The sequence below is a fragment of the Rutilus rutilus genome (assembly GCF_951802725.1).
Source record: "Rutilus rutilus genome assembly, chromosome: 24".
Taxonomy (NCBI): Eukaryota; Metazoa; Chordata; class Actinopteri; order Cypriniformes; family Leuciscidae; genus Rutilus; species Rutilus rutilus.
In genome coordinates this window covers 19,771,560-19,791,965 of record NC_140228.1, presented here as the reverse complement: position 1 = coordinate 19,791,965, position 20,406 = coordinate 19,771,560, and the positions used below count along the sequence as shown (strand labels likewise).

The window sequence follows — 20,406 nt, the reverse complement described above, 5'->3', positions numbered from 1 at the left end:
TGTATTTCCACTGTAAGCCTCTCTGAGCATGTGTCTTTCCCTCGGCAAGCCACCTTGCCACCCCTGGGGTTGAAATATTCCACCTGCGGCTGGACACCCCAGTGTTACTCCATATGCAGCCCCTCCGGGTCATATGTGTATTTTAAGTCCGAGCCAATCTCCGTGGGAGAAACGTTAACCCAGAAATGCATTTTCGAATGCATCCATCCTCTATTGGTTTGCAGTGATTGTCCTGAAGGATGTGTACTTTCATGTCTCGATTCTCCCTCGACACAAACCGTTCCTGCGCTTTGCATTTGAGGGTCGGGCATACCAGTACAAAATCCTCCCCTTTCGGGCTGTCCCTGTCGCCCCTTTAGGGCTGTCCCGCGTCTTCACGAAAATCATGGAGGCGGCCTTTGTTCCCATGAGAGAATGCGGCGTTCGCATCCTCAACTACCTCAACAATTGACTCATACTGGCCCAGTCACAAGAGCAGTTGTGCAAACACAGGGATTTGGTGCTCCGACACCTCAGCCAGATGGAGTTTCGGGTCAACCGGGAAAAGAGCAAACTATCCCCCATGCAGAGGATCTCTTTTCTCAGGATGGAGATGACCCCGACTGCATTGGAACAATTACAATTGAAACAGCTGCTACTAGGCAAGCACGTACTGGTCTGTACAGACACAAACAGGGCTACAATAACATGTGAGCAACATGTACATATTTGTATTTTAGAGAAAATAACGTTTATGTGTGGTTATTGAACAAACTAAATTGTAAATTGCTGAAATAAGGTCACAAAAAACACAAAATATGTTAACAAAATTTGAATCTTATAAAGTATATTACAATGTAAAGTATATTACATATTTAGCATATGAGCATAAAAAGCTTCATTGATGTGGCAGTAGGCTATTTTACAATAAACACTTAATAATCTATCTAAACAGGTCAACAAAATCTTGTCTAAACATTCATATTATGTCTGTAACATATTGTTTTTATGTTATATTATAGAGCATATAATGTTAATTTCCAGTTTAATATGTTGCTTATACAAAGACATTTTATTTCAACATATTTCAGTTGATTTCACTCATCTCAGTATAGCAATATAGTTTGGGAATAGCCAAACTAGTCAATGTGTACATTTGACTATTTGACGTTATTTTTCTATTCATACTGTTTTAATCCCTAATTTCTTTGATCAGACCTCTCACCCTTCTGTGCTTTTGCCCTTTAAAAAAAAAAAACATTCAAATGATCTCTATCTGCATGTTATTCAGCTGTAGCAATATCTGATGTCCATATAAGAGATTTCCTATAAGGACACCCTCTTGCTTCCAGTATGAATGAAACAGAAATTACATGAGTTTTTAACGCTCCATATTGCTGACATCACCTCATTTTGGATAAAAATATAAAAATATACTTAAGTACTTTGTAACGTAGTAACTTGAGTAGTTTTTCAGCAAACTACTTATTTGTCTTACCAACACTTGGTATGTCTCATGGCACAGTTGGACAATGCAGCTGAGTGTTAAAAATACATGTTGTATTTACATCTTCAATTACATAAAAAAAAAAAAAAATTATTCGTCTCTTTTATATATGTACATATCACTTAGGCAATGTATTTGGTGAATTGATGTATACTGCAAGAAAAAAAAAATTTTCACAGTAAGAAAAATCCTCAAAACATGATAGATTTGCTTTACGAGCAAATTGCATCAAAATATTAGAACTTATTTTCTGAAAATATATCTTGATTGAAGTTCAATGAATATTAAATGCATTTTTAGTAATACATCTGACATCATGTAGTGAGGTTTAAAAAAAATAAAATAATAATCTGTTTGTCAAAGAAAAATGGCATTTCACGGTACACATTTTACATTCTTATCAGGTCTTAGTTCTTGGTTTCCCTGGGAATCGAATCCATGGCCTTGGTGTTGGCCTTGCCAATTTATATATATATATATATATATATATATATATATATATATATATATATAAACAATTCTTAATATCTTGTGCAATTTTGCTTCTCAAGAAAATATATCTATTTTTAAGGATGGGGATGACATTTTTTTCTGGGTAAAAAAGAGAGTAAAAAAGCCTTAAAATATATATATATATATATATATATATATATATATATATATATATATATATATATATTATATATAAATTTTTTTTTTTTTCTTATCTTGTAAATGGACATATGCAGGTATGGTATTTGTGCCAATGTGGGGCGATTTTCCCTGCAGGCTCCTATCACACCCACCTCTTATACATTCAATAAACTGAGCCTTTACTCCTTTGATTGGGGCAATATCATGTTGATCTGCTATCCTTATGTTGTTTGTAACTGGACAATAAACGAATGTTCGAAAAGAGTGTTCATGGGACACACCCATCTGTCCCTTGGATCACAGATTGGCTCCAGGCCTGTGTGTGCTTCACTTTGCTGTGAATTATAGCAGCTTTGAGTCATGATGTACATTATGGCGGTCTGTGAATGATTTTCGTTGTAAGGGCATTGAGCATTGCAGTGTTTGTGTGTAAGTACATTCACATGCTAGCAACTGCAGTTCATGTACAACAGAAACTAGTGCTACACTCAGAAGTCCATGTGCAAAGTGGATGTCAGTGTGAGAAAGAGCTCCCTCTAGAGACACTAACACAAAAGAACACCTTGACAGCTGCATGTTGTGCATAACATCTTGGCAATCACCTACCTTTTTTTTTCCTATTTTAAATATGATATTTAGCTATCATACATTTGTCTGGCAGACTGTTTGAAATGAAATCCTACATAACATTATATCTCACACACAATAAAACCAAAATGCACAAGTGATTTAGTGGAAAATGCTCTTTTAGCCTTTATTTATAAAAAACAACAACAACAACAACAACAACAATGCAGCAAGTTAAACTCAGTGTGTGTGTGTGTGTGTGTGTGTGTGTGTGTGTGTGTGTGTGTGTGTGTGTGTGTGTGTGTGTGTGTGTGTGTGTGTGTGTGTGTGTGTGTGTGTGTGTGTGTGTGTGTGTGTGTGTGTGTGTGTGTGTGTTTTGTTTTTTTATTACAGGTGCTGGTAACCCAAAGTGTGAGATTGCCATAGTCATGTGCAGGAGCAAGTCACTGGACTCAAATAGTGACAGGTACTGGAACTCTGACACACACGGCAAATGTTTCTTTCAGCAATATAGCCAGGTTAAATGTTTGACACTATATAGTAACTTTGGTCACTTTTGGACCTGAATTTTGTTAGGCATGCTGGGCAAATTCCCTCACACAGCTTCTTTTGATATTTTTATTTATTTTATTGCTAACGTTGGCAGATCTTTTGCAAACACACACACACACACACACACACACACACACGCACACACATATTCTGGCATGAGGTCCTGTGGTCAGCTCTGAGATCTGCTTTGCCTGCATTCTTTCACGAAGCTGACTATATAGACTTTAATCCCATTTTACTGCAGAGCATATTAAAAATGTACTACTCATATATTAATATTACAGTTTTGGGTAACACTTTATTTTGATGGTCCATTTTAAACATTCTACTAACTATTAGTATTAATTACTATTAGTGTCAACTAACTCTCATTAGAGTATTAGTAGACTGTCTGCTTAATATCTGCTAACACTTTATTGTGTTGGTCCCCCAACAGACATTCTACTGACTATAAGTAACTTTGCAACTACATGTCAACTTACTCTAACCCTACCAGTCTATTAATACTCTACTAACACTCTAATGAGAGTTAGTAGACATGTAGGTGCAACGTTACTTATAGTCAACAGAATGTGTTAAAGGGACCATTAAAATAAAGTGAAACCGAGTTTAACTAGGTCGAAACCTTAAACCCTTAGAGCTGGGGGTCTCATTCATGTTCTTAGCACAAATGGTGCATGACTTAATTCATGGGGTTAGAAATTTGTTGTTATGGAGATTTAGGATATCCACTAAAATAATAAATTATCAATTTGTCAATAATTTAACTAATTTAATTTAATTTAATTTAATTTAAAAATATAAATAAATAAATCACACAAATAAATAGGCATATTTAAAACTGTTTATTTAATGTTTAAAATGTAGTCAGATTTTATGGTAAAATAATAAAATACCTTGGTAAGTTACTTTTCAAATTGACATACAGTACTGTGCAAAAGTCTTAAGCATGTTAGTATTTTCACCCCCCAAAAATGGTTTTAAGCCCGTTATAGGTAGCACTTTATAATAACTCTACGCTATTAATCATTAGTTAAGCATTAGTAAACAATTAATTCATCATTTATAAAGCATTAATAGACATGAATAAGCCATATATAAATACAGCTATAAATGCTTTATTCTTGTTTTAAAAGCATATCTATAATGATTTTAATAATTGTATTTTCATACTTTATTAATGATCAATTTATCATTTCTAAATGAAGTATAGTATCATTTACAAACCAGTAATTTAGGAGTTGTCAGTGGTTCATAAGATCACTTAGAAAGTGTGAGTAAATGATTAATAAACTATTTAAGTGTACATACATACATATTTTTATTCAGACATATAGTAATAGTTACCTGGTGTGTTAAAGGTGCTCTAAGCGATCCCGGGAGACGTTACTTCTTGTTGACATTCGAATTGTTGTCAAACAAAACGGAGGCTAGCTAGACCCTCCCTCCTCCTCATCCCGTCTCCTCCCTCCTCCCCTCCCTTCCGGCATAAAGGAAAGTCAAAATAGTCACTACAAACAAAGTTAAGTTTTACTGATACTTCATTCAATGTGTAATGTCGCCAAGTTAGATAAATGCTTTTATATATTGCAGAACAGAATGCAGAAAAAGAGAAACATTACTTTAATCGTTTCACCACCTGAGGTTATAACTATAGCTCCCATACAAGGACGCAATAATAGCAAGATAACGTTAGCTTCGCGTTTCCCAGTGTGAGTGAGCATAAACAACGGCGGCGTAAACAAATTTAGTCAAAGTTGTCAATAGCCTATAAATGAACATTCAAACACGTCAAACAGTGGATGAAAACAATCGTTCACACAAATTGTCGCCCTACTGTGAATTTGCTTGATCATTTACAATAGAGATTGATCGCTGCTAGAAAAATACATGTTGTATTCACCAAAGTTAACGCTGACTGCATAGTTCTAGCTAATTACAGCCTTGTGTTGGTTTGGCGAACATGAACATCAGTTTAGAAAGAAAAATGGATTTACCTGTTCTGCAAAAACAGAGCAACTAGGCTATGTCGGATTGGAAGCCCTTCTGCCGGCGGAGTTCTCGCCACCTTTCGAAGGTTTTTCCTATGTAAATTCGGGACTTCACGCGTTCCTTAACTTATCCTTGTCCCTTATCCTTGTCCCTCTTCTTTGCAATTTGTTCATCGGAATGTCGTCTCTTTGGTCGTGTGTCGGCCATAATTCAAACTTCCCTCTTCATGCTTCTCTGTTCTCTCTCCTCCACACCCCCTTCACGTGAACGCGCACTAACCCCCCAAACCCCACCATCCAATACTTCTTGTCGGTTATTGGCTGGAACTCTGTTTATTATGTTTCGTGGTGCGGGTGAGCCCAGTTTGTTTTTGTTGCCGTTTGTGGAGCCTGTGGTGTCTAGAGAGACCGCGTTTTTTTACAGTGTGTTCAGGGGACAGGCAGCTAGCGGATAGTGAGGAGATGTTTGCTGTATGTGACAAAAAATGTTTTGGCCTAAAAAACGCGTCGCATCACTTCGAGCACCTTTAATAACGTATTTCTACTGTAATTCATGATTAATTCAGGTAGTTATAAAGCATTTAGTAGAGGTCAGTTAACTATTTTTGTGAGCTCATCTAAAGTGAGGACTAGTTACAAGGGAGATTTAAAGGCTCAGTTAAATATTTCTATGTTCTGTATCACTGTGTTGTGTTTGTTTCCTTTTTCTGTTAAGAAGTTCAATGAGCCTTTAAATCTCCTTTATAAATGCTTTACAAGGCATAACTAGTCCTCACTTTAGATGAGCTCACACAAATAGTTAAAGGAACCGTATGTAAGATTGTGGCCAAAACTGGTACTGCAATCACTCTCAAATTACTGTAGAGTGGTGTATCCCCTCCCCCTCCCCCCTGACTCAAGGTTGCCAGATAGGGTGCAGGATCCAGCAGGAACGTAGGCTGCTACAAGGAGCTTTCAACTAGAGCAGAGCTGGCAACCCGGATGCCGAAACACTACTGACTTCGTGATTGGTAGATAGGTGGAGGGTGGGGCATCAGGCCAAAACACAACATGACAACATCAACATCAGTTGAGGGCGGCAACTTCACTTTTAAATGACAATATCCTGGCCGGATTACTGTTGTCAGTGATATAAGTATTTGAAATGAACATGATTTCTTAATGTCTAGTGACATATCAGGGCCATTTTATGATTAATTGAAATACATTTCTTACATACGGTTCCTTTAACTGACCACTACTAAATGCTTTATAACTACCTGAAGTTACTACATTTACTTACACTTAAGTGATCTTATGAATCACTGACCACTCCTAAATAACTGCTTTGTAAATAATGCTATACTTCATTTAGAAAGGATAAATTGATCATTAATAAAGTATGTAAATACAATTATTAAACACATTATAGATATGCTTCTAAATCAAGAATAAAGCATTTATAGCTGTATTTATAAACCGCTTATTAATGTCTATTAATGCTTTATAAATTGTGAATTAACTGTTTACTAATGCTTAACTAATGATTAATAGCGTTCAGTTATTATAAAGTGTTACCTTGTCCAAGACACTTGAAGAAACCTGCAAAGCTACAGTATAGTGAAAACTTTTAGGCACTTGTGTAAAAAATGCTGTAAAGTGAGGATACTTTAAAAAATAAATAGATTTGATTTATCAATTAAAGCGGGGCTCAGTAGTTTCGGGATTTCTTCGCTGTATTCTCGCTTTTTGCTCGCAGGTTTCTCTCTAGAGCTCCCCCCACAGCTTCGGAATAGATATTTGACAACACTGTTGTAAAAACTCGTTGGCGATTCTCAGACACCAGAGGCTAGTAGATCAACGACGTCAAAGGAGATGGGCCATTCTTTAAAACGTCTTCTTCATTCGGGTTCGAACAGCGTGAGGGAGCGCAATAATGACAGCATTTTAGCAGATTTCTTTTGGCCGTAAAGCAATTGCGAGACCTGATATCACGCGATACTTACTGACGCGGCGGCCGGCGGCCCGCCGGCCCAAAGTTGCAAGTGCGGATTTTCCGCTCACGGGCACCAGGGGGGTGCGAAACGACCACCATTCAACCCCAACTAAGTAATATAACCATTCCAATGACTCTAAAGCTGTTCAGTTAAGGTAAAAAAGTTACTTAGATCACCTTTAACTTCTATTAACTAAATTAAATCAGTATTTGGTGTGACCACCCTTTGTGTTTAAAACAGCTTTTGTCCTAGGTACAGTTACGCATAGTTTTTCAGGTAGCGTCTTGGAGATGTTGCCGCGGTTTTTCTGGATTTAATCTGTCTCAGTTTTGTCTTGTCTGATTGATCTTTCCTGAGGAATTAAATGCTGAAATTCCCAGAAGGAAATCGATAACACCTCATTATACGGTGCCCATCTCCCTTCGGTGCCTTCAGGGGGCTGTTTTGCCAAACCCGCCACCTCGTGTGCTTCGGGGCGCAGCTGTCTCTTGGGAACGAATCGGCACCGGGAGGAGGGTTTTAGAGGGGTCAGTTCGGTTGTTTCCTGCCGGTCATCCGTTTCAGGGCACTGGACTGGCTACTCGAGTTATGCTAGAGACTAGTCTTGAGAGGCTGGTTCCTTTAGTAGTCACAGCCGAAGTCGTCTCGGGAAAATACAGATCTGAGGACCGTCATTAACTCGAGGAAGGTTTCAGTGAAGAGTTCCTGATGCCAATGGAGCCAGACCTCTGAGGACAGTTCCCTCTGAGGGATGTGGTTAATACCTCATTATACGGTGCCCATTTCCCTTCAGTGCCCTCAGTGGGCTGTTCTGCCAACCTTGCGTACTTCGGGGCACAGCAGTTTCCGACAAGCCCATATCTCAGTCTCCACCCCGGAAATGTAGTGACGCTGGGATGCTCGCCTCCATCTGAGGAGGGTCTCAGTTTGGCTGTTCGCTGCTGGTTCGCTGCTTCAGGGCACCGAATTGGTCGCTCTTGTAACACCTTAGACTATTCTCGAGAGACTGGTTCCCTTTGTAGATTTTTTGGCAGCATTGGAACTTCTGCCAAACATATCTCAACAGAAGCAGAGTGTCGCCTCCTGAGCCCCAACTAAAAGACTGGGGGTCGAAGTGGTGCTCTCAGCCAAAGTCTTCTCGAGGTAAGACAGATCTGAGGACCATCATTATCTCTACGAAGGCTTCGGGGAAGAGGTCCTGACACCAGTGATTAACACTTCACTATACAATGACCATTTCCCTTCGGTGCCCTTCCTGCCACCTTGTGTGCTTCAGTGGGTTAATCCTCTGGGGTCTGAGGTGTTTTCTGGGCCCTGGAGGTGTTCTGACATGCGCTGATATTTGTGCTTATTTCTGTTATTTGTGACATTTTCATGGCTAAAGTTTGATTACACTGTATTTAGCACAAACTCTGCTACAATAATATGTCAGCAGCATGTATGTAAAAGTTTGTAGTTTTGAGATAATGACATTTATGCGTGGTTTGTGAAAAATAAATAAAAAATTGTCACTGAAATAAGGTCATGAAACCCATACTGATTATTTCTTCACAAGACTTTTGAAAATTGTATCACGTAGCCTAGAATATTTGCTCTAAAACCATGTGAAAATCATCCTGCCTACTTATTCAGATAAAACAATATATTGATTTAAAATTTGTAAGACATGTTTTGTGTAAGAACGCTTTATGTGAGGAGGCATGAATCATCATGAATATTGATGTGTTTCACACCTGAGAAAGACAAAGACCCTCCCATAATGACCCTATCAGGTGCTATCAGGCCCTATCATTATGAGGAACCTTGCACAAAGAATGAGGAGAGATTTAAAAAAGAATGGCTTTTTCATTGTTTGGATTTATTTACAACACAACATAATCCAAAGATACACAACAAATGACAAAAAAATTAATCGTTAAAAAGGATCACTTCAGTAACACTACAATAGAGAAAAATATATTGATTATTACATGTTACTTCAAATGTTTCCATTCGTTATGACGTTATGAAATGAGATTGGAGTAAGTAAAACCATGAAGCCTAATGTTTGGTGCATTTTGCTTTTCAAATGCACAGCGCGAGTGACTCAAACTCATAGCGCGTGCAGAGAACATTTACTGAAGCGACCGAGCCGCTCCAAACTATGAAACATTATTGTTACCATATTATATCTACGTTTGAGCAGATATCCACAAACACAGTATTTAACAGTAAACACGGGTCTAAACATTATAATATTCACCATATTAGAGTAAACACTAATACAAGCCTACTTTTATCATGCTGTGTTTTATTATCGAAAAACATCCTCACGTCGTACATGTATATAAATTTAGCATTGAAAGGTTGCCTACCTGTCTAGTTCACATTTCAACATGTTTCTGTCCATATATAGATACATATACATGTACGACATTAGACTTCATGAAGTCTCTGATCCTTTGTTTTGAGGTAATGAGGGCGTTTACAGGTCTGCGTTCCTTCACGTGGACTATTTGCATGTCAATCGCTCGTGCGGGCGTGGGTGTGGTCACATTAGAGTTAATGAGGACGCGTTTGAGAAACTATACATGTCATTGCTTTCACACAGATTACTTAAACAGAGAATATTTGTTTTTTTATATAATTTACATAATTAAAAAATAGAGACTACAAGCTTTGTAAAGACATACGTCTCAAGTCTGTGTGACAAACATTTGGTCATTTACAGGTCATTTTCTGTCGCGTTTCAGAATGAACTTCACATTGAGAGAGACGGCAGAACGCGCATCATGTTTATTTTCTTTATTTTACGAAAAACATTTGGTTTTATTATGAGTGTACACAAATAAAAGAAGACATTTAACAGTTTTGAATGACGTATAACACTTAAATGTAAGATCAAAATCAATAGAGTATTTTGAGTCTCTTTTGCACTGATAAGGAAAAAAAGCGAGCAGGTATTGCCGGCGCGACCGCCGACCCCAGGGGGTGAAGGCTGAGTGCAAAGAAAAGTGTGCTTTCTCCATTACAGAGGACCACTTTTTCAGACGTTAGATTCTACAACGATGCAGGCACGTCTGTCTCCTGCTTGTGTCGGTTCGATCTTCATTGTCATGAGCAAGATAAAGCTAGGCCAGTCACTCACTTTCAAACAGTTTCGAGACTGTTAAGTCTGATGGCAGCTGCGTCCAACGTCCAGATACCTTTTGATCTGCTGTACATGAGACCATTGCAGTGGTGACTTCTGATTGTTCTACTCCCTGTAGTTCTGGAGGGCAGAGTTATGGAAGTGTGGGTTTGGCCTCTGAGGGGGCCCAACACAGACTCTCAACTAAGGTTGTTGAGACACGCTCATTCCAGAGCTCCCTACACAAAGAAACTGGCGGAAATCATCAGCTGGATTCAGTTAACTGCCTGGTTGGTACAGTGTTGGAATTTCTGCTGGATCGATTCTCTGCAGGGTTATCCCCCCCTCCCCACACACTCTAAAGGTTTACGTGACGGCCTTAGCTGCTTTCCATGCACCTTTGGATGTTGTCTTTGGGGAGAAACTGTTGGTGTTTCCTCTGTGGTTCGTCATATCAGGAGGAGTGTGGCGGCTTTGCAAGCCTTATAATAAGGGTATCCCTACAAGAAGTATGTGATGCGGCGGGCTGGTCCTCTACTCACACTTTCGTCAGGTTTTACTACCTAGATTTGGGCCTCACCCCTAAGTCCCAGATGCTTCTGTCTTTGTTGTGCTCACCTGATTTCACACAAGACAGGCACTGGTCAGTACGATGCAACGCATTGCTTGTGTGCTATATATATATATATATATATATATATATATATGGGCCCCTGAGCTTCTTCACGTGTATATATATCCGCTCATACGGAGGATGCAGCACTCTTCATGGTCGCCACAGCTGTTATGTTTGTGTGTGGGCAGCGCACACATCGGCTCCGGCCCGTGGGCCCTCAACCAAGAGGGCCGCCACCCTTCCAGAGTCTCGTCCCGTCGAGGCCACCGCCCTTCCACAGTCGTCCCGTCGAGGCCACCGCCACGCCCGAGCCAGAGACTTCAGCCAAGATTCAGCCATGCACGAGTCTTTGACCAAGATGGCCGTCACCGCGCCTGAGAATTCTTCGCTGGTCCCTGAGCCCGCTTCAGCCCACAAGTCACCTCGAGAAGAGGTGTCCACGGAGGCTGTCTCCAAGACGCTCAGCCCTGAACGACCGGTTCCGCCTTGGCCCCCTGAGCTGCAAGCTCCGTCCTGGGCCCCTGAACTGCAATCTCCGCCCTGGGCCCCTGAACTGCCGGTTCCGCCCTGGCCCCCTGTATCACCGGTTCCGCCCTGGCCCACTGTATCACCGGTACCGCCCTAGTTAGCCTCCAGGGCTACTCCACTTACACTACTTAGAGCCACTCCACCCGTGATATATATATATATATATATATATATATATATATATATATATATATATATATATATCATATATATATATACACATACATACATGCATACAGTAAATTAACTACATTAATTACTTTTTTAAACAAAAATGAACCATCACTGAACTTACTTAAGCTGGACTATGACGCTATTTTCTTCTAGATCTGCTGTACAGCCGACGCAAACTTTGTTGCATTATTTTCCTGTTATCACTGTAAAAGTGCTTTAAAACAATCTGTATTGTAAAAAGTGCTATATAAATAAAGGTGACTTGACTTGACAATTCCATTACGATTCTAACTGAATCATTCTGGATTTACAAAAATCACTTTTGAATTCAATCAAAACCTATTAATTATGAATTGTATGTATATATTAGGGCTGTAGTACTCGAGTCCGGTCCGGACTCGAGACCGTTTTTCTATGGTCTCGGACTTGTCTCGGACTCGCTGGCATTCGGTCTCGGCCACTGGTCTTGCCAAATATGGCTTTTGGTCTCGACCGAGTCCAGGTGTCTTTATTATGTTCCCAGTAAGCACACATACGTCGCCGCGATATTAAAACAAAATATTATTGGAGGGAAAGTGTAATAACTAGCCACCTAATAACTAGCGATGGGCATTTCGGCTCTTTTTCGTGAGCCGGCTTGTTTGACTCAGCTCACTGAAAAGAGCCGGCTCTTTTGACTCACAAACGGCTCTTTAAAAAATAAATGTTTAAATAAACTCGCTGAAAGTCCACCGCTAGTGCAACGTGAATATTCACATTTTTAAATGTCCATAACAACCCGAAAACTAGCCTGCTTGCCTTGCACATCTAATTAATGGGCAAAGTTTTCCGACTTTTTTTCTTACCTTCTTTTTGTTTTTTTGTTTTTTTGATGTGGATGTTATTGAGCTTGTAGAAGTTTAGCTCTTGCGTTCTTCTAAACATCTCGCTGAATGACATCTGAACATTGTCCGATGTAATTTCTGAGTCATATCACTCCATAATCTGCCTCTCTTTTAAATGCCTATTCCACGAGTGGTAGGCTCCAATGACTGGCTGTTTTAAAATATAGCTAATTAGCTAAATAGTAGCCTACTAACAGCTGGGCTCATAGCTTGCAGGTTTGCTTACTGGCAAACTTTTTTCATTTGATTGGTTCAACCGCCACCCGCCCGAATTTAATTAAAATATTATTTTTCGTCACGTCATCCGCCCGATCCGGGGTTTATCCGCATCTCTAGTGTGTGTGTGTGTGTGTGTGTGTGTGTGAGTTGGCTCGGCCCTCCCTCATGCAGTTTAATTGGTTGACGTCGCGTGTATGATTGACAGGAACAGAATGTGAGGCTGATCAGACAGTCAAAACGAATGTGTGTGCTCCTTTAGGCCTATATAATTATTATTTTTTGTTGTTCTTTGAATTAGTCAATTATTTTAAATAAAATTAAAATCATTCATTATTCATTATTACATAATGATTTAATTTCTATAGGCTATATTTTTAGCAGACTTTTTTTTTCCTGTCCTGGACTCGGTCTTGACTCGGACTCTAACCTTTTTGGACTCGGTCTTGACTCGGACTCGAACCTCTTTGGACTCGGTCTTGACTTGGACTCGACTAGTCCTGGTCTTGGACTTGTCTTGGACTCGACAAAGGTGGTCTTGACTACAGCCCTAGTATATATATATATATATATATATATATATATATATATATATATATATATATATATATATATTCAATGTCTGTTTTGATTTTTTTTATGACGTTGGTATCATGCGATCACTCTAATTCTCTCTCTCGCTCTATCTTGCGAGTCTTCTTTAGTTTCTTGCTTTTCTCTCCATGTATTTTGTGCTGTTTTTTTGTTCAGAATCATCTCTTTCTGTCTTCTGTTTGTCTACCAGTGCATTCTTTCTCCCCTGCAGTGAATAGCAACCTTGGCAGCTGAAAAGAGAAAGCGGGTGGAATTTTCTCTTATCTGTATTTCATTTGAATCCAAGTAGTATGAAGCTAAAACTGCTTCACCCTCATATCTCATGATTATCTCTTACAGTAGACACATTCAATGGACTTCTTCCTTACTATAGGAAGATGAAAGTGGTCATATCCTGAGAAATCAAGTTTTCCTTGATGTTTTCAAAACAAAGGGTTTAATGTACAATGTTATGGAAACATTCTGGACTCACATTAAAGATGGATGACCCATATCTAGATGCCAGAATATCATAAAGTCTTCATTGTGGAATTATTTGACAAAAGCACCATAGCAACCACAGGGCAACATGGTAAATATACTTAGAATACCTTAAGAACCGCATAGCAACACTCAACTTCTACTATTGGTTAATCATGCTGCAGTATAGTACTGTCCATCAGTCGATGTGAAAAAATCATGTATGTAAAATATTTATATAAAACATACTTGTATAAATATGTAAGTATGAATAATATTAATAATTACGATGAATAATATTAATAAGATGAATTACGATAAATAGTATTAATAAGGGTTATGTGTAACATGGTCATTGTAAAGTGTTAGCCTACTGTGTGTTCATTCAGGAGTGTTTTTTTTTGTGTGTGTGTAAATGTGCAAATGTTTTTCAGGCATGGGCTGCACACCATGATTCTGGTCCCTCTGAACACTCCAGGAGTGAAGAAGATAAGGCCACTTACTGTTTTCGGACAAGACGGTGATTAACACAATGTGCTGTGCCACATGAAGCTTATCAGATCTTCAACTCATCTTTTTTTCATCTCTGTGCTTTAAAGTCTCCTCTCTCACTATCGCTCCACTTCCTTATCACAACATTCTCCCTCTCAGCATCCTCTGTTTGATTCTGTCTGTTCTTCCACATCTGTCTTTCCACCATATCTTTTCAGTATATGTGATGACATAGATTAAATAGGGTTCCCTTGCTTTTACTATACAGTGAAATATTGTTTATCTCTGTAGATGCGATCCATGGTGGCCATTTTGAGATCCACTTTGACAATGTGAGAGTTCCTGCTTCCAACATTCTTCTTGGTGAGATTCATTCATCAGAGTGCGTGTGTGTTTGTCTGTGCACGTGCTGTACACACCTACTCTGTGTGTGTGTGTGTGTGTGTGTGTGTGTGTGTGTGTGTGTGTGTGTGTGTGTGTGTGTGTGTGTGTGTGTGTGTGTGTGTGTGTGTGGTTTTGTGTGTGTGTGTGTGTGTGTGTGTGTGTGTGTGTGTGTGTGTGTGTGTGTGTGTGAGTATGTTTGTGTACTGTTCTTTCAGATTAATGAGCCCACAAAAACTTCAATAACTTCAGCGCCCTGTGCACTTACTCACAGGGATAAAATAAGCTTTATTGGAATACTTGGAATGAATTTATTAAACCATAATAGATATTGATTAAACCCCTTAAAGGAAGCACTTAACAAAACAAACTTGCCTTGTGGGTATTCACTGTTTGGTTTAACCTATTTTTTTACACCCAAGGCTGGTTATGAAATGACTCAATTTGCCATGCACAGATTTATGCTTGTTATATAATATCATTTTGCATTACTATTTGTGGAGCTGTCTGATTAATGTATGGTTGCCATTTGATTAATTGATTAGATAAATTGTTTGCTCTCTGATTATTTGTTTGTAGGTGAGGGTCGGGGCTTTGAGATCGCTCAGGGACGGCTGGGACCAGGTAGACTTCATCACTGCATGAGGGCTGTGGGGCTGGCAGAGTGGGCACTGGAACTGCTATGCCAACGTGCAGCTCATAGACAAGCCTTTGGAAAGAGACTGTACCAACATGTACGTATGTGATTGTCTTAAAGTTTGTTTTTTGGGTTTGTTAATTGTACTACCTTGGATATGTTGTAGATTAGACTCTTTGAGGCACAACCCAACATTATCATTTGAAAAATGATTGAATGAATGAACATCATTCATTCGTTCGTTCGTTCGTTCGTTCGTTCGTTCGTTCGTTCGTTCATTCATTCATTCATTCATTCATTCATTCATTCATTCATTCAGTAATTCAGTCATTCATTCATTCATTATAATTAAAGAATATTTTGGGTCAGACTGTCCTTATGAAAAAGAAGTGTATTGAATGTGCACTAATGTACTTCAGATCATAAAAGGTTTACAAAGAAAACTTGCAAATAATATATTATTCATGCAATGAAAAGACCGCTTAAGTGCTCTAAATCTAAAATCCTGCTTTAAAGGAACACTATGTAGCTTTTCAACCTTCATAATATACTTCCAAGACCCTTGTGATGGTACATCGACTTGAATGACACGTCTGCCATAGCCTGATGGGGTCTGTATCGCTTTTACTGGCACTATGTAACTTCGGGGTTCGGGTAGTAACCCGAGCACAAAAAGAACTACAAAATTCGTCTGCTTTACGGCATACGTCACTTCCCCCACCACTTCCTCAAATTTGGACGTGAGCATTTATATACTGTCTATGGATGTGAGAGGCCAACCAGCATTTGTTTTCGGCTTTCGTGCGTATGTTTTTGTCATGGGGGCTGTTTACACCTGGCCACTTCATGCGTTTTCTCAGATCGGATAGCTATCCGATCGTGAAAAGACCAGGTGTAAATGCCCTCCGAAGCGCATTCGAGACGGATTTGAATCCGATCGCTCAAACCACTTCAGGAGGAGGTCTGAGACGCATTCCAGACGAAACTGGACAAGTGTAAATGCATCTGGTTGTTGAAACCACATATGTAAATTGTATTCCTCCCAAAAATGCTAAAAAAAATAAATAAAAAAACGTGTGAGAGCGTGTTATAGGCTATATGTTATAGCCAGATATGACGACGCTACTGGAACACGCATCACCGCAGCTGAGCATCGATTCATCAAGCCAACATGCAAACTATTGCAAATCAAAGTGAAAGTAAGTCGCAGACGCTTAACACACAATCATCATCATTAAAAGTAAAGAAACGAAATGATCTTACCAGGGCTGTTACTGCTCTCTCTTATTGCGGTCTTTGATTTTGAAATTTTAGCTGATGATCAATAAAATGCAGCTCATATCTGTTGCTTTCGGTGACGTGCACTCCATTAAATCTGCATATAGCGCGAGAATTGAAGATCGGATTTAAATCCGTTTCGCAAAAACACATTTATGTGACCAGGTGTAAATGGAATCGTTTTGATAAATCAGATAGCTATCCGATCTGAGAAAACGCATGAAGTGGCCAGTAAATAAATCTCTTATTTGTAAACTTGTTTGCATTCTATGTTGTATGTTGCTGCGCTTGCTTGTAGTAGCCTATGTCATTTTTTTTAACATGCGGTTCATTCATCCATTGCTGATAATTAGACCAGTCCAATAATTTCCACATATGTCTAGCTAGCTTTCGATTATCAGAGCTGTTAACAGACTTACAAACACTCGTTCTCTTACGTGTTTTTTGCGTTATGTTTTATCGCCTAGCTTGCCTCATGAACTAGTTTGCCAGCTGAACTCAGGTGTTGTGAGGTGTATTTATCACGTAGTCCTGAAGGATATCAGACGACGCTGTTGACGTTGATTCTTGCGATTATCATGAGAACAGTTTTCAATATCTCACATAAATATCAGGACATAAATAAGCCTAACGTAGAGGTTGTAAATAAACAAGCACAATTTGCAAACTATTATGATAAATTGCAATAATCATGTCTTCGGAGTCTATGTTTGCCTGTTCCATGCCCGACGCAGGTACCGGTGTACAGGGTGGGAGGTAGGGGGGTGGAGGGGTATTTACGACAGTGCAAGTATTCCACAATGACTCTAGGGGTCGCTGTTTGACAAAAACACAATTTCTCCACAGTGTGCCTTTAAAGTTTAGTTTTTACTAAAATACTAAAGCACTTGTGAATTACTTGATTATAGTTTGATTGTAGTAACTGTAGTGTGTTTTTTGACATTACACATTGTTTAATTCATGTATTTTAAATATTCTAAATTGTAGCTTCATCATTACAAATGTGTAATTACAAATAATTAAATACTGTTCATGAATTAAGTGTATTTTAGTTTATATTAAATGCTTGTCATATTATGTAATGTCATATATTGTCATATAATGTAAATGCTTTACATTTAAAAATGTACAGGTAAAAGTGTAAGTTCAGCTAATTGCATATAAAAGAAATTAACAACAGTATAATTTTGATTACAATTTAAATGCAGCTAAATATCCAAAAACATCCAGTTCGCAAAGAAGTATTTTATTAGTAAATATGAGCAATTAAGTATATTATTTTTGTAATATGCACATTTTATAAAAGTATGCTATGGTGTGCCTCTTTTTCACAAGGGTATCCTGAGGTTGTGTTGTAGAGAAAGTTATTCTATGTCTGTCAGGATTATCTAATAGACCATGGAATGGAAGAGAAGACTCTTCCATTCCATGGTTTAAATATTGCACTGTTTAAATATTATTGTGCATAGAGAGTCTTAGACCTCAATAATGCAAGATGCTTGCCAGAGGAATATTTTGGAATCTGCTCTGATTGACCGCTGGCTGGCCTTACCTCATAGCAAACGGCTCATTACTGACACCCAGTGGATGAGCTTTTTATATCAGCTTGTGTATTTGTAATTCATGCATCAATCCTGTATTTTTTGTTTGGTTTAATGCATGTAATATATTCAGTGTTTGTTTCTGGCTCTAGGAGGTGGTAGCTCATTGGATAGCAGAGTGTCGAATCGCCATTGCGCAGACGCGTCTGTTAACATTACATGCTGCTCACACACTGGACACACAGGGCAACAAGGCTGCAAGACAACAGGTAAAGTTTACTGTTATACTTTGTAGTTATCATTCTTTTCTTTTTTCTTTGACATGATCATTCATTTTCTGAATTGCACTTGAAATAATTAAACTGACTTGACAAAGTCTGTCTCACTCTTTTCTGTCTGTCTGCTCTCATGCTTTTAAACATCTCAGTCACTCTCACTTAATGCATGAACTGAAACTCCAATAGATGATGGAAGATGTGCAGAAATCAACTCTGACAGACTGACCTTTCACGCACGCACACACACAAAGTTTATCTCAGAACTCATATCCTCTCTTTCTGTCACTCCTCATCAACAGATGTGTCTGTTGGAGTGATATGTTCACATGGGATGTGTCCAGCTCCAGAGAGCAGTAGAGCCTGAGCAGCATAACTCCAGTCTTCAGTGTCACATGATCTTTCAGAAATCATTCTAATATGTTGTTTTGCTGCTCAAGAAACATGTATTGTTATTATTGTTATCAATGTTGCAAACTGTTTTTCCTGCTTAACATTTTTGTGAAAACAATGATACCATTCAAACATTTGTGGTAAGATTAAAAAAAAGATAAATGAATGCCTGTATTCATCAAGGATGTATTACATTGATTAAAAGTGACTGAAGAAAATTATAATGTTTCAAACCATTTCTATTTAATAAATGCAAATAAATTTTGTTCATTGAACTTTCTACTTTCTATCTGAAAAAAAGTTTCACCATTTCCATAAAAAATGTTAAGCAGTACAAGTGTTTTGATAATAATAAGAAATATTACCTGTGCACCAAACCAGCATATTAGAATGATTTTGGAAGGATCATGTGACTCTGAAACCTAGAGTAATGATGCTGAAAATTCATGCTTTTGCCATTCAAGGAATACATTACATTTAAAAAAATATTAAAATAGAAAACAGTTATTTTAATTTGTGATAGTATTTTACAATATTACTGTTTTACTGTATTTTTGATTTGGTGAGCATTTATAAGAGACTTCGTTCAAAAACATATATTTTTTTTAATTTTTCCAAACTTTTGACAGGTACAGGTTAGAGCAGGTGTTTTCAAAACTGGGGTGCAGGAGTCTGTAAGGGGATGCAAAGGGATTTGTGAAATATATGATAATTTTTGTTAAGGGCTGTTAAAGTTCATGTGTGTACTTACAAAGCATTAAAAATGAATTATTATTATTATACTTTCACCAAATCATGAGGTAGTGATTTGTTTAGTACAATTAATGACAATGTAAATATCAGTTTAGGAAACAGTTATTTAATTTTGGTCATAATATCTGTAAATAAATTGGTTATTATTATACATTAGAATACTTAATTATATACATTAAAATATATTAATATTTTGAGAAGGGGGTCCCTTACAAGATCATCATTATTTTTTCAGGGTCTTTATTACAGACCCCCTGACATGGTGATGAAAAAGAAATCAGATGAGCGTAAATAAAAAATATATATTTCAGTGATTTTGCGTTCGCTCACAAAACTTTTGTGTTCACCCGGGAAACTTTTGTATTATCTCACAAAATGTTTTGCGATACCTCAAGAAATACATTTTGTGTTGTCTCCCAAAAGTATTGCGTTACCCTGGGAAAATTTGCAAAAGCATTGGAATATAGTGAAAGTTCCTTTGCATGAAACTCAAAAGCCATGAAATGTAAATTTTTTTTTCTCTTATTTCATTTTTCCCACCATCACCATGTCCCTTCAGGGGCTCCATACTTAGACATCAAAAAGTTTGAAAGTGCTTATGTAAATGCCCCTCTAAAAAGTTAACTATTAATTAAATACTGGCCAGGGTCAGTGTGAGAGACCAAGCTGGCAGGCATGAGGAATCAGAAAATAGGTTTTCAGAAAATATAGGTTTTTATTTACAAAATCAAAAAAACACTAATTTATAGAATAACAGAAAGTTCTGGGCCCATAAAAGAGGTAAACTAAACAGAACTTAACTCAGGTAACATAACCTTAATATAGGCTGAACAAACAAAACAGACCTACTAGACTGAGACATGGGGAAAAC

General features: G+C 38.1%; 1 protein-coding gene across 2 annotated transcripts in view; it reads left to right on the top strand.

Annotated features, from left to right (window-relative positions):
• acad11 (acyl-CoA dehydrogenase family, member 11) overlaps nt 1-20,406 on the top strand; it is an 81,464-nt gene that overhangs the window by 55,535 nt on the left and 5,523 nt on the right. Inside the window, exons 14-19 of one of the 2 annotated variants that reach the window (XM_084399040.1) lie at nt 3,080-3,152; nt 14,220-14,305; nt 14,569-14,640; nt 15,238-15,392; nt 18,267-18,383; nt 18,692-18,823. In XM_084399040.1, the coding sequence (XP_084255166.1) occupies nt 3,080-3,152; nt 14,220-14,305; nt 14,569-14,640; nt 15,238-15,392; nt 18,267-18,383; nt 18,692-18,709 (521 nt within the window). In that variant the 3' untranslated portion in view covers nt 18,710-18,823. Of the gene's footprint in view, nt 1-3,079; nt 3,153-14,219; nt 14,306-14,568; nt 14,641-15,237; nt 15,393-18,266; nt 18,384-18,691; nt 18,824-20,406 lie in introns of those variants that run through there. The other variant, XM_084399039.1, reaches the window with a different exon arrangement.